At 37.5% G+C, this 15,700-nt stretch overlaps 1 protein-coding gene across 1 annotated transcript in view; it reads left to right on the top strand.

The window, feature by feature from the left end:
• CHIC2 (cysteine rich hydrophobic domain 2) overlaps positions 1-14,244 on the top strand; it is a 36,574-nt gene extending 22,330 nt beyond the window's left edge. Inside the window, exons 4-6 of the mRNA XM_089669255.1 lie at positions 11,016-11,072; positions 11,239-11,298; positions 12,797-14,244. Coding sequence (XP_089525381.1) covers positions 11,016-11,072; positions 11,239-11,298; positions 12,797-12,847 — 168 coding nt within the window. The 3' untranslated portion in view covers positions 12,848-14,244. The remainder of the gene's footprint in view (positions 1-11,015; positions 11,073-11,238; positions 11,299-12,796) is intronic.
• The last annotated feature ends 1,456 nt before the right edge of the window (positions 14,245-15,700 follow it).

The following is a 15,700-nucleotide window of genomic DNA, read 5'->3' as shown; positions in this document are numbered from 1 at the left end:
CTACAACAGGGGTGGGCAAACGTTTTGACTTGAGGGCCGCAATGGGTTCATATATTGGACCCGGGGGCTGGACTAAGAGTAGATGAATGATGTGTATGTGTCATCCATAGTAAGTATAGTAATATCCCCCCATAGTAAGCATAGTAATTCATCCCCCCTATAGTAATTCATCCCCCCTATATTAAGTCCCCCCTGTGTCAATTCACTTACCTTTTGCTCCGCGCGTTCCTCTCGCCGTGTTCCCGCGCATTCCGGTGTAGCATGAAAATCTGCCTCCTATGAGGATCTGTCCCCCTCAACGTATCTGCGCATGTGCCAGTTTCAGGCATTAGCAGCCGATCGGCGATCTCCGGCACATGCGCAGATACGTCGAGGGGGACAGATCCTCATAGGAGACAGATTTTCATGCTACACTGGTCTTCAGGGCGGACTGTGAGAGGAGCCTAGCTCCCCTCGCGTTCGTCACGCTGCCCCGCCTACACACATCCTGGCAGCCATCCTGACAGTATCACGCTCCGTGGGCCGGATTAAAAGGTCCGCCGGGCCGTAGTTTGCCCATTGCTGGTCTACAACATTCTTTAGAATTCCATCATGACAGAATAATGTACCTGTTGTAAACCCCACTGCTTGTTTTTCAATCACAAGGAGAGAGTGGGCTTAGTAGGGAACTAGTGTCTCTGCTTCCCCATCAGGCACTGTTAGCATCTCTGGTTGTCAGGAGGCGGTCGGCTCTGAAACCGACACCGGCGTTAACAACCAGTGACAAGTGGGAAGGGGGTAGTGGCGTCAAATATGTTTGCTATACAGAGACAGGCACTCTGCCTGTCCCAGTATGGCAGCCTAAATTTAGTCATTATTGCATCCAGTTTCGTTATCTTTGGCTTGTAGGTAATTATTAATTATTTCAGTGCAGTTTTACAAAGAGGCACTATTGAAAACTACTAAAATTTGCTGCATGTGTCATCAAAGCTACCAAAATGGGCAGCATGGAATCTGACTCAAGGGCCATTCTGTTAGAAAAATGTTGAAATTGCCCTATAGATTTGCAAGTACACTGTATTGCCAGAAGTATTGTGACGCCTGCCTTTACACGCTTATGAACTTTAATGGCATCCCAGTCTTGATCTGTAGGGTTCAATATTGAGTTGGCCCACCCTTTGCAGCTATAACAGCTTCAACTCTTCTGGGAAGGCTGTCCACAAGGAGCGTGTCTATGGGAATGTTTGACCATTCTTCCAGAAGCACATTTGTGAGGTCAGACAATGATGTCGGACGAGAAAGCCTTGCTCGTAGTCTCTTCTCTAATTTATCCCAAAGGTGTTCTATCGGGTTGAGGTCAGGACTCGGGCCAATCAAGTTCCTCCACCCCAAACTCATTGATCCATGTCTTTATGGACCTTGTTTTGTGCACTGGTGTGTCATGTTGGAACCAGAATGGGCCATCCCCAAACTGTTCCCGCAAAGTTGGGAGCATGAAATTGTCCAAAATATCTTGGTATGCTGACGCCTTAAGAGTTCCCTTCACTGGAACTAAGGGACCAAGCCCAACCACTGAAAAACAACCCCACACCATAATCCCCTCTCCACCAAACTTTACAGTTGGCACAATACAGCCAATCAAGTACCATTCTCCTGGCAAACTGCAAACCCAGACATGTCCATTGGACTGCCAGCATGATTGGTCAATCCAGAGAACACATTTCCACTGCAAGTCCAGTGGCAGCATGTTTTACACCACTGCATCAGATGCTTTGCATTGAACTTGGTGATGTAAGGCTTGGATGCAGCTCCTCTGCCATGGAAACCCATTCCATGAAGCTCTCTACACACTGATGTTGTGCTAATCTGAAGGCCACACGAAGTTTGGAGGTCTATAGCTATTGACTCTGCAGACAGTTGGCAACTTTTACGCACTGTGTGCTTCAGCATGCGCTGAATCCGCTCTGTCATTTTATGTATCCTACCACTTCATGGCTGAGTTGCTGTTATTCCCAGTTGTTTTTACTTTGTTATAATACCACTAGCAACTGACCGTGGAATATTTAGTAGCAAGGAAATTTCATGGATGGACTTTTTGCACAGGTGGCATCCTATGACGGTACCACGCTTGAATTCTCTGAGCTCCGGAGAGCGACCGATTCTTTCACAAATGTTTGTAGAAGCAGTCTGCATGCCTAGGTGCTTGATTTTATACACCTTTGGCCATGGAGGTGATTGAAACACCTGAATTCAATGATTTGGAGGGCTGACCCAATACTTTTGGCAATATAGTGTATGTATACATGCAATGTTTTTAGGTTGCAATTTCAGAGTTTCAATATTTAAAAAGAAAAAAAATCTGCTTTAACTACTTTGCCTCTCACACCTGTTCACCCTCTATGGACCACAGCAGTTTTTACATCTTTGTCATTACTAAAGACAACCAGGTAATATAAGTACTGTTTTTTTAAGGGCAAATAATACATTCTTTTCATGATATTGTCTTTCAACAATTTTTTTTGCAATCCTTTGACAATAAAATGCAACAAAACACTTTTTTTTTTTTTTTTTAATTTGAGCAGTGTTGGTTAAAAAATACAGTATTGTTACTTCAGATAAAAAGTGCACATTATTTCTGTTATTTGCCCTGTTTAAAATGACCCTAAACCTATGATACCGGTACAAAGCATTGCAAAGGAATTTACAAACAGTGCATTTTATTTTTTTTTAATTCTACACTTTTTTAAAAATGGGAAATGCATTAATATATGTTAAATGTGTAAATATTTAACAAAACAAAAGTTTAAATATTAATGGTTAATAAAATAAACATCCGCAAGAAAATAACTGGAAAAGTGGCTGATTAGAGTAAACAAATGGTTAATAAGGGGTGAAACAGGAATATTTTTAAAATTCTTTACTTGCCGTGTTGCTATAACTGACATAATTTGTAGATCTAAGTTCATTTCTTTTGATCTACAAATGATTGAACAAAATTATACAAAAAGAACATTGTTACTTTGTATCTTTTATATATTGATATCTGGAGCAGTGTTTGTTTATAAATACTGATTCAGACTGCTTTCTTGACAGCTGAAACTGCCAACACTTTCTGAGTATACATTTATCCGGGCTTTGATTATTAAAACCAGCAATTGCTGTGTACTGGGAGGGGGAGTTCCAGTAGCAGGACAGAGACATTGAATGTGCTACACATATCTTGTGTACAATGTTAAATGATTTTGGGCCTGTCTAGCATACCCAAAGTCTGCAACTAGTTAGGCTGTGCCTTGACCTCCACACCAATTGGCAAATAATCCCATTGTGTTTTAAAATTTTAGACTGTTTACTGTATAAATCGTCAAATCACATACAGATCCAATGTGCAATATACATTCTTACAGAAACAGATTATCAGTGCCAGTAAATTTTTTGTATAAATTAACCCCTGAGGTGCTGAGGTCACTCATACTGTGGCATGTGGCATCACAAAGGTGGGCTTTCTTCCATGGCGCCATATATATATAATATATAGCAGCTTTTTTTAGTGGAGCGTAGTATGTCTCTGAAATATTAAAAATGAAGGCACAGTCGCAGTTTAGAAATTGCCCTTCAAATTTGAGGTGGCTAGAGTGAAGTTTCAATGAATGACAATGGGTGGCGTGAGTTGCAAACAAATGGTCATATTGTGAAAACTATCAGGACTATGGCTTAGCCGTGGACATTTTTAGTAGCAGCAGGGATAGCTGAACGTTTTGATATACGATTTGTGTAGGTGGGCTTGACGATGAGGGAATGATGGCAGTTTAGAAATCATGTCCTGATTTTTCAGCTCACACTCTAGCTTTTGTCAGCTCCCACCCTAGTTTTGAACATTCGGCCATTCATTCCTATGGGACCAATTTCACCACAAAAACGCCGATATTTTGTGAACCATTTGGCGAAACGTTCCGCAAAGTAATAGCACACCAATCGGGAACAATCCGCACGTTTCGGTATATTACTATCTATGTAGTGTAAAAACTGCGGGAGGAGTTAGGGTGGTAAAATTTGGCTATAATAATAAGAATATATATGTGAGATAACAGTAAGTGGTCTTGCCATGCCAGAACACTTAATAATCATAGTGCTATGATACTACTAATAAAATGGTAATACTAAAAATATATAAAATAATGAGAATGTAAACTAACAAAATCATGATTGAAATATGTAGTTCATTTCAGAATGACCACAGTGTATCATAAATATGCCAGGTCTTTTGGACCAAGTCAACATAGGCTCCCTGACAAGTCACAGAAATGTTTTTCAATGTGCATTACTTTTTACACTGTAAAGTTTAGAAATTGATTCAAGATTAGGATGTATAGAGCAAACCAAATTTTATTTTCCAGCCTTTTTTTTTCCCCACCCTTTGGAATTCTTTCACCATTTGGGATAATTTGATAAACTCTTTAGTATAACTAGATTTTCTCATGTTTTTTTCTGCTCTCAGTTTTGGAGCATGTTGCTGGTCTATTTTGACATCATTCATTTCACATTATAGCAGCATAAATTAAGTCTTTTAAAACTAATCCATGCATTTGCGCTAGAGGACCCAGCTTTACTTTTGTAGTTGTGACAATTAATGTGCCATTGTTGTGAGCTAAAAATATTACTCTCCAAGTGTCCCATTCTGGTTTTGTGTGCTGTCACCTGCCTTTCGCTGGGAACCAGTAATATGTCAAGTGTGCTGATTAATTGGGCTGCACGTGCAGGAGCTTTCTACTTTCACCTGTCACGGCTGAGAAAAATGAAATGCTTAATAATGTGTATTGCCACTTGATCCCAAGCGTTTAACACAGAATTACACATTTATGATGTAAGAAGAAAATACATGGTCCTAGTTCTACAAATTGAATCAACATATGTCTAATATTTTTGTTTTTTGCATCTTACTAACGAAGTGTTCAGTTTGTGTGTAAGAACGCTGAAGTTATTTGTAGGCTGTAAGGTTTTATATTAACCTGGTTTTTATGGAATGCAGGATTATTGAAATCACTGGAAATTAAAGCAGAAGCAGAATATTGACAATGACTATAATACATTTATCACTGTACAATTTAGATATCTAAGCTGTCCTTCACCTTTGATGCTTTAAAATAGAGTACCTTGAGTGTTCCCAATGCATTTCATTGTATCTGTTCATCTCAAAATCATGACATTTTTATAGCAAAGAGAGACAAATGAAAACACGGTGAAAGTTTTAAAGGGAAATGTGATATAACCTTATGATGCAGTAAGCAGGTAGTGCAAAAAGTAAGATTTAGGTATCTTAATCCTTTGCCATTGATTTAGCAGCGGGTGGGCAGGCAGATGCCTGTTCAGTGTAGAACCTATTGCTGTCTTACACCATTGATAGAGTAGCCTTTCAGAGTCAATGAGCTTCTGTCAATATAAGCTTGTCAACCCTACAACTTCATAGACTCAAGAGGTGGTTTAAGGGGTCAGCCCTTTTCAGGTTTGCTGTGATGCAAATGAACTGTAATGCTTAAACAACTATTGGAATTTTTATGTCTGCCCCTTGTTCTTTTTTTTTTTTCAGTTTTTTTTTAAATTTTTTTTCTTCTTGCCCCCTTTTTTCTTTTTCTTCTTCGCCTTTTCTTTTCTTCTTTTTTTTTTTTTCCTTCCTTCACAAAGTCATTGACGAGACATTCGGTGCTTTCTAAATTGGAAGTTGCATTGTGTTAAAGGCCCAGTACAGATTTACGGAGGGCTGAAAGCAGTTAGATCATGTTCTTTTCATGGTGCGATTAGAATCAAATCGATTTCCCTACAGCCTTCAGCATTCAGATGGCAATTTGAACAAAGCTTGGGGCTAGACAAGGGACAAAACGACTGAACTGAATGTTAATTACACTCCACAGCCTTATTTTCTTTTGATTTGGAGCTGACTGCCAACTAAATTAACACAAAGTGTGACCATAACTGCAGCCCCATTTTCATTTAAAAGGGACGCAGCCTCTAAAAAGGCGATCTTTACAAAAAAACAAGCAGGGTCCGCTGATCTTTGTCAGCTCAGGGCACTGTTTCACTTTGCAGAAATGCACAGATAATGAATGTAATAAATTTAAAAAGTGACACTTGCGTCTAAAGTAAACTATTAGGTTCCCACTCAAACAGAATGTCTCCCGAGAGCCCATGAGTCCTGTTTGGTTATTCATTTCAATTGAAGACTAATTGGTAATCAAGCTGATTATGTTTTTAGTACATGCTTGTGGTAATTATCTGATGGACTTAATTGCATATTTAAGTCTGGCCATGGAATATAAAAATCAACTTGTTGATTTGGAAATCTTGCAAACTTTTCTGGCTCTTTGATAGCCGTAAGACTTAACATAAGAATGGTTTATTGGAGCTGCAGTCAGTGTGGTGCACTATACTGTCGTTTCTCATCCCTAACTGCAGCTGCACTTCGCTGCTTAAGTAGGGGACTGAGCTGTCACTTTGCACCTGCAGTTGTCTCCTGCTACTAACACCTGGCATCATGATTTATCTGCTCTGGTCCCAGAATTATCTGCTAGATCGTGATTTTCATTTTTTTGCATTGCAGCTGAAGTCTTTTAAGCAAAGAAAAAAAACATAGTTTCACTCTAAAAAACTCAATCTGAATTATTTTAGTATGAGCTCAAGTATAACGTACTTTCAATTTGCAGCCAACTGTCCTAATATGACTTGAGTATAACAGTGCAATGCCATATATTTAGCTTCACATCAAAATGTTTTTATTAAAGTTAGTGATTTTTATCACTCTAAAACCGAGGATCTACCCTTGGAAAAAAACCTATTTAGCTACATAAATTGGTGTACAAGTTAGTGTTAAGTGTAGTACTTCAATGACAATCCAGATATATGTTTTGTAGGTTTGTTCTTAAGTTCAATTTGTGTGTAAGTTGAAACAGGTACATTTTTTCAGTGTAACTCCAGCCAAAAAAATATTTTTTTGTTTTTTTGATCGCATAGGGAAGGGTTCACCTTTCAGACAAAAATAATAAATGCAAATTTTTTTGCATGTAAAAAAAAATGTACATTTGTTATTTTTGTCTACAGGAGCCTGGAAAGCATTGTACCAATGACCAATGAGTAGATCGCTGATGCCATGCAGGTCTCCTGCAGACCTCTCAGAATATCTGCTTGCCTTACCCGTTGTATGAGCAAGCAGATATTCTGACAGGAAGCTTCAATGAACTACCAGGGCGCTCCACAGTGCCGTTTTAGTTAATTGAAAGCTACAATTCCACAGCCAGCTAAAGCTGTCGGACCTGCAGTTCATTCATTCATGGAAAACTGTGAATGAATGATGCAACCATGTGGGCGGAGCCCTGAATGGCCGCGCTGTTTTCAAATTTGACAGATAGTATGAGGAGAAGTCTCCCCATCTGTCAGAGGGAGGGAGGGGGGGCGTGGCGTGGTGGCTATGGGAACGTGTTACTTGTTCCTCCCTAAAATTGGGTGGAACATGTAACATGTTCCCAAAGGGGAATCCTTTAACACCCTGTAACATTTGTTTTGATGTCTTTGCCCTTGTTCAGAAGATTTAATCTCCCTTTATGTCCTTGTGACAATTGGCTTTAGAAAATTTTGGGTTGTCGTGAAAACGAGGATCAAGCTTCATTGGAGACACCTTTTTCCCATGATAACTTTTACAGGAGTGAATTTCTCTTCCTAGGGGTAGATTTCCTCTTACTTCCTGTTGAGTCCCTCCGTTTGTAAGTATTAGTCATATGAAAGTCAGATGTATGTAACTCTGGGACTGCCTGTATTTCTTCTATCTGAACAAAGAGCAATGCTGAGGGATTAGGACTGCATACAGATTTTGCTCTGGGTTCTCTGAGTTGCTTGGCTATTCCACTCATGTTGTGATCTTTCTCATTATGATCCAGTTAGTATGGCTGGATCATATGTTTAATTCAATAAACCTATACACAGCATGCAGACTTTTTCATTCAAAAGAAATTGGAGCGTGTAACATGTAACGAAAAAAGAAAAGTAGTTAAATTGTCCCATGCGCTCAATGATTCAAATTGTTCTCCAGTGTCATGAAGAGCACTATAGATGTTTGAGAGTATAAGTTGACTTTTTAGGTTTGCCAGCGTCATCTTTGTATAAAACAATCTTTCTATATAGGTATACATAGATTGCAACAAGGAATTTGGATAGCTAGCTCCATTCATAGAAAGGATTGGTTTGACACTCAGCTGTGCATTTCGGAAAATGATTCCTGCATGTCTCTTTTGCTTATCAGTCTCCCTTTTAATGTTACTACTTTGGCTTCTAGCACAGCCACCTTCTTCTGCTGCAGATGTCAGTGTAACTCTCAGTTTCTCCTTACTTCATTTACTGTGCTGTCTGAAAGAGTGTGGGATGTCATGTAGATAGTATATTAAAATGGGATCCATAGGCCCAACTAGCAGCTTCAAGTGAAGCCTGCTCCTTCTTTAGGAAAACTATTTAGTACTGTATTGTTTTACATGCATTCTGTATGTGAAGGGTAGCAAGGAGATTTTTCTAGCTGGTTTTGGAACAAGGTGGCTTGGTGCACTAGAGCGATACCTACATGAAAGACTGAAGTTCCTTATTTGTACCAGCACATTACTGGTGAACCATTTAAAGAGTAACATCCATTTGAACATTGTTTTCATTAAATTTACAGTAGTTCACTACAAAATTTGTGTTTTCTGACCTGGCCATGTATAACATTCTTTATAGTATTTAGTTAAAAATTTTTTGTCAAGTGGCTTCCATTAACAGCCGCTCAAGAAAATAAAATTGGATAACAGTAATGGTGAATAGCTGTGCTGTTCTCTTTAAATAATAAGGTTGGGTGAGGTAATTTTCGGCTTGATAAGTCTTGTAATCAGACATAATGGGGTAATTACACTATGCTAAGTAATGCATTTAAGATGAATACATTTTGAGTATAGAAAATAAAATAAAGGAAATACTTATTTAAGATTTTCAGGTGTACTGTTTGAGATGCCAAAAAGAACTCAAAGCGACTTTTTCAATGAAATGAAGTTTGAAATTAAAGGTCTTGTAAAGAAGACATTTAGGGATCATTGAAAACTGTTGGCGCTGTATAAATCCTGTATAATAATAATCTCAATACAAATAAAGTCTGAATGACCACCTTGTAATGTATAAAAACACATAAAGAAAGAAAATACTTATTGAGACCACTAGGTAGGAGTAAAGGCTTTGACTTTTTTCATCCAACCTTGAATAATGAGGCAGTGCAGTAGGTTTTTTATATTATTTTGAGGACAACCCACATCCAGTCTTGATATATGAACAGGGAAAGGTAAAAACTAGAAGGAATAGAAAAGGGAGCACTTTGTGGAACAGGGAGGTAGGGAAGGGATTTCTCTAAGGGAGGGTTTAGGTCAAGGAAAGCTTTTCTTTTCATTTGAGTTCCAGCGGATCACTCCATCTATGTGTCCTGAGAAGTTAACCCATATCGGGAAGGTCCAGCCAACCAGTTTAACATGAATTGATCATGAGAGTGCAACACTCAGCTCAAAAAGCAAAATCCTCCAATAGAACCAGGTTTTATAAAAATGTTCATTTGTGGTGTTTTCAGATGCCATAAATTCCTCCATGGATTTAATTTAATTGACCTTTTGCAACCAAAGACTAGTAGAGGGAGAGTCAATCTGTTTCCAATAAAGCGGTACATATGTCTTTACAGTGTTCAGCAGATGTTTCAAAAGGGAGTGCAGGTAGTGCTTCCTGTGGCAAAAGGGTCAGATGGAGGAGGATTGCTGCTGGATCATTACTCTAACAGCGAGTTAAGTAGAAATATGTTTGAATTGATCCTAAAAATCTACTAATAATCGGGTAAGACAAAAGAACATGTAGCATGGAACCCTGTTCATGTTGACATCTCCAACAGAGGGGGATTTTAAAGTGGTTGTAAAGGCTTCTATTGTCAGCTCCCCAAATGCCTACCTGAGCTTGATCTCGATCCAGCTCTGTGCCTGAGAGCAGCTGCCATTGGCTTTTGCTGTTGTCCGTTTAATTCAGTGATGAGGAAATGGAAGGCGGGATTGAGCTGCAGTGTGTCTGTTTCAGTGGACATATAGAGAATGGCTCAGGATCAAGCCTGCATGTGTGCCACCATAGGAAGCTGTTTCCTATGTTGGCACAGGGAGAAGAGGAGGAACCCAGAGCACCAGCAGGGGACCACAGAAGAGGAAGATCAAGGCTGCTGAGTGAAAAACCATTGCACAGAGCAGGTAAGTATTAACATATATTAAAAAAAAAAAAACATTTTTGTAACAATCACTTTAAAGCCTTTCTTGAATCCTACTTGTGATGAAAGCACTGTGTGCCATCTGTAGTAACCCATCTGGAGGACAGAAGTCAATGTTTATTTTCAATTTTTTTATTTATAGTGTAAGAATTCATGAAGAAATTTCTGATTATGGTTAGACTTTTGCGTTAGAAGAAGGGGTACAATGGTCTTTTGGGCAGTGTTTGTTTTTCATGAAATTATATTTGCTTAATACATCCATGTATATGAAAAATAAAATAAAAAATATATATATCCAAAATTTAGTAGGATGGGGAATACTACAAACAAAAGTTATTTACAGTATGATTAATGGTAATTCTGGTTGTTGAGCGGATGTTTTTAGAAGTGAAAGTGTTTTTTGTTTTTTTTGTTTTTTTCCTTTTTCTATCTTCTTTTTTTTTAATGTGGATTATTTTGTGTATGTTTTGTTCTCTAAACTCCCATTGGAAATCTGTACACAATTAGGAGTGATTTGGGGCTATTTAGTTACTTATATTATCCAAGCGAATCTTCTATTTTCCTGCGGGTAAATTCATTGCAGTAACTATTTAACAAGCAGCCCTCTTTGATGATGTTGCAGACCACCCCAGTCTTAGTCACTGTCCTGAAGCTTGAACCTTCTCATCCAAAATAAAAAAAACAGCTGCAGAGTTTTCTCTTAAGCTACTGAAGGGTAAAATTCCTCCCCCCATTTGTCTTGCAGACACGAAGATCGATTGAGAAGTTATTGGAATGGGAAAACAATAGGTTATACCACAAGGTGAGTACCGCAGGGAGTAACTTCGCAGTGTTGAAGTCTGAATTGCACAGTATGGAAACAGATGCTTTTGTTAGGCAAAAAATATGAAAGGTGGATAAATGAGCTAATGTGTGCGCCGCAGTAAAATGGAGCTCATTTTTCTTCTTTTACTATCCCTCTTTTCCAGCTGTGCTTGCACTGGAGACTAAGCAAAAGGAAATGTGAAACCAATAACATGATGGAATATGTAAGTTAAAGGGCTGTTTTGTGAGTCTCTCTATTAAATGATCATTTATTTTGCCTCTGATCTTATTCTTTGCCTGATTATTAATCAGTAAAGGTGTCAAGAGCTTAATCACCCGAGCGGAAGGATTTTCTACGGTTCACAGATGCATGGGCTCATGGGTAGGGCTGATTTATAAAGTTATGAAGGACTGAGGACAAGTCTTCACTGTGCCATGAAAAAAAAAAATAATAAATTGCTTAAATAAAATAGCCCAGGCGTACATTGATGGGGTGTGAAATTTTTGATTCTGTATGAAGGATTAACACATAGTTGACTGCTCCTCTAGTCTGAAACTTGATTAGCATTATTCTAAATGCCCATATCTAACTTGAATAACTTTCTTTAATTCATCCAGGACATGAAGACAATTTTTTTAAAATCAGAAATTTAAAAATAAAGTGTGGAGTTGCACTGCATCTAGTTAACACATTCATTTTAGGAGCTATAAATGCCATAAACAATTTTGTTTTTCCTGGATCACAGTGACAAAAGCGCTGAGCAGTTTTTAGATTAAAATTACAATTTCTATGTAAATTTGAAGGTTTTATAGTTCTGCATTTGTTGTAAACACCATTTTTTATGTCACTAGGGTGTTTTACTCATAACACTCACCAAACATTCAGTTCTAATTTCTGATATTAAAAAAGAAAACCTTCACAGGTTGCTGGGTTTTTTTTTTTTTTTTTTTTTGTTCCCCCCCTAGAGTATTTTTTTTTTTACTTCCTACCTACAGTGGAGACAATGGTGACATTTCAAGATTGTGGAAAGAAATTTTGTACTAGTTTTTTTTATGTGATTTGAAAGTCATTAAATTTCTACAGCACAGTCTAGTTTGTGTGCAAGTTAAAGCTACAGCTTTTTGTAACCTGCATTAGGATATAATCAGCCTATTTTTCTTAACTGTAGCCACATTGTCAATCATCCAGCGCTGTAGATCACATTCATAATTGACCACCAAAGTAAATGAAGTCAATATTCATAAGGAGCATTATGCAATAGACCCTTGACACAGTCATTATTTAGTTCCTAAAAGGCAATCATTAGCAGTAAGGCATAGTTTGTATTGTGTTGTTGCTATCAAAGGAACTCCTTTTTTTTGTTTTCTGTGACAAACATCCTGAACTGTATCACTTAAATGGTCAGTTAATAATTAGCTGGTGCTTATTTTAACAGATTTAGTGACCTCTTAACCATATGTTTGTATGCCTCTTTTCATACCTTATGGGTGTTGTTGTTTATTGCTCTAAAACACCCGCTGTGTAGTATCATTTAGTGGACTCTAAGGTTAAAAGAGTTTACGTTGTATTTGTTTCATTTGACCTTTTTTCTGGCTGTTTCCTTATAATTAAGTGTTCTGTTGCTTATAAGTAGGTTATAAATGTCTTTTTTTCCTAATGCCTATATGATTGATAGGCAGCAAACCAAAACCTTGATTAATGTATCTGTCTTCTTTTCACAGGTCATCCTAATAGAATTTTTACCAAAGACACCAATTTTTCGACCAGATTAGCAGTCTTTTTTGCACAAGTTTTTTTTTTTTTTTTCTTTTATTCTAGTGTTATGGTTTAGTTTCTTTGTTCTCTCTAAGGACTTACTCAAATATCCCATATTTCCAATGGTGCCTTTCTTGGTTCTTCCCCATTGGTGACATAGTAATGAGTTTTTTTTTTTTTTTTTTTTTTTTTATGGAAGGAGTTTAAACACATCTCACAAAATATACATTTTGTCCATGATTTGGAATCATTTACTTTTTGCTTTGTGATATTTATGTTGACTGTTTCATTATCCCCAATGTTTCACTGTTTTGGAACCAAGATGTAACTGCACCATTAGGAATTTGTATTTGCCTGGGAAGATCATCCTGTCAGCTGGTTCTGAAAAGGATGTGCTGAAATCATTGGAGCCAGTGGACATTCTTCATGGTTATAGAATATACCTGTGAAAAATATGTGTGCGGCATTTCACTGGAGCTCAGGACCATATGGTTGTGCTACCATGACACTTTAGTGCTCGTTTTGAGTTGGGTAACTTTCCAAATGACAGATTTGTTTACTCGCACAAAGTTGGTATCTTTAGCTGCTTTCTTGTCCTCACCATCACCCACTAGTTGGCTGCATCTCTCATTACATGGCATACAGACATTGAATACGTCATCACTTAAATTTTATTTTTGGATCACGTTGCTTGACAGTGGAAAAAGAATCCTCAAACTATTCCTTGTGGCACAATAAACCAATTACACAATCTTTATCAAATTGTTTTAAATAAAATATCACAATAATTTACTGTGGTGTCATCTTAAGTATGCTGTATTCTCAGACTAGTTATTAAACTGTGGTATATATGTAGCATTTAAATATAGATGCTCTATTTAAAACTATACTGACAAAATCTTTATTACCACTATAAGACAGCGCTTTAATTTTGCTCCTTCTAGGGTATGATACGTTGAAATTCCTAATCCACCTTGCAGATATATACATGCATTTGTCTATTATAGTGATAATTTTGCATTTATTTACCCCTTCTGTTTTTACATATATAGTTTAATTTTTGGTTATTGGTTTATTCTTTAAATTCAAGTAAGTCAAATTATGTTCACTATTAAAGGATGTATAGCCAGTACTAACACAATGTGGGTGTAATTTAATTGTGTAGAGAAAAAAAAAAAAATGATTTGTTTGAAATATTATATGGTATAATGTTTTCCTTGGTTACTTTTTTCTTTTTCCTTTCTAAGATGTGCATAACTGATGCTGGCAAAAGGAGTGCACTGAGTTTTATTAAGAAAAATCAGTTATATAGACACTCAAATGTCCATATGTTTTTGCTGTAAGATGCTTGGCCTTGTTAAGTTTTGTCATCCTATTTGTACATTATTAAAATGGGAGAATTAAATGAGGGAAATCTTTTTGTTTTTGTTAGAATTTGTGTTTTTTCACCTTGCGTACCTAAAACTACTCACACTAGAGTCTGATCTTATAATCTCATTTATATTCCCAACAAATCTGTACTGTGAGGGTCTACCTGGTTAGATAAGTATTGAACGGGTTTTAAGGTAAGCCCTCACACTATAAAGTTGCTGGAGGGCCCTGCTGCTAGGGTTGCTTTTGTCCTGGAGTGTGCTGTAAGAAGGGGAAAAAAAAGTGCATTTTGAAGAACCTTTTGTGTATATTGGTAATATTGCCTACAGCAACCATTCATATTCTGTTACCTTTTTACAGTAGAGTTTACGAAATCTGAATATTTATTGTACAAAAGTTGTTTTTCAGTGCACATATTTAAATTTTTATTGGTGGGCAAAGACTAACATTTATGCCAGGGGTGTCCGAACTATGGCCCTCCAGCTGTTGAAGTACTACAAGTCCCATCATGCCTCTGGGGTGTATTGACTGTGGTGACTGTGGGTGTCTTGCAAGTCCTCATGGGACTTGCAGTTCCTCAACACCTGGAGGGCCGTAGTTTGGACACCCCTGATTTATGCTATTAGTCAGATGTTTTTATTAAACTTTAAAGTGACAAACTGCAAGAAAAAAAAAAATGGGCCCCTGCAAGTTTTGGTTATAATCTACTAGTAATCATTGCATATTAGTACATTATGACAGACATACCTTTACATGGAGCCCTCCAGCACAGCGCTGTCATTGCTTTCCTGGTGCTGTCATCTTCCCAGCGATATGAATGGCCAGAGTTGCAATGATGTCACTCCCATGAAAGTGCTCAGGAGCGCTTGGCTATGAAGGGTCCAGTACAATATGCCGTCCAGTGACGTCACTGGCTGCATGTTATGTGAATATCTCCTAAACAGTGCAAGTTTAGGAGATGTTCACTGTACCTACAAGTAAACCTTTAATAGAGGCTTACCTTGTAGGTACAAGTTCTAAAGTGAACTTCCACTTTAAGCAGCTCAAGTCGAGTGAAAATCCTGAAATGGTATTAATGGTAAGTGTAGCAATTAATAATTTACAGCTTTTCTGCAGCTATAAGTCATAAGCCTTGCAACTGAAGCCAACGGATACTGTGGGTGTTCCAAATGTTGATTACTTACAAACTCCCTGCTTGTTTGGAAGCAGTGTCAGAATAAACTGTTATTGCATCTTCTGAAGTATTATTTGGATGATATTGCACATTGTTGCCGTAATGGTGAGGCAATTAAAACAAGACAGGCTATTCTACAACCCAAATTCCAAATAAGTTGGGATTCTATGTAAAATCTACATAATAACTTAATGCAATGACTTGCAAATCTCATAAACCCATATTTTATTCACAAGTAAACATATCAAATGTTTAAACTGGAGAAAATGTACCATTTAGAAATAATAAACCAATAAGGTAATTTTAAAATTGATGGCAACAAAAT

This window comes from Staurois parvus, unplaced genomic scaffold (genome assembly GCF_062004578.1).
Source record: "Staurois parvus isolate SC_StPar_1 unplaced genomic scaffold, SC_StPar_1.0 ptg000071l, whole genome shotgun sequence".
Classification (NCBI taxonomy): Eukaryota; Metazoa; Chordata; class Amphibia; order Anura; family Ranidae; genus Staurois; species Staurois parvus.
Note: the sequence above shows the minus strand (reverse complement) of the source record. Positions and strands in the feature narration are given on the sequence as shown.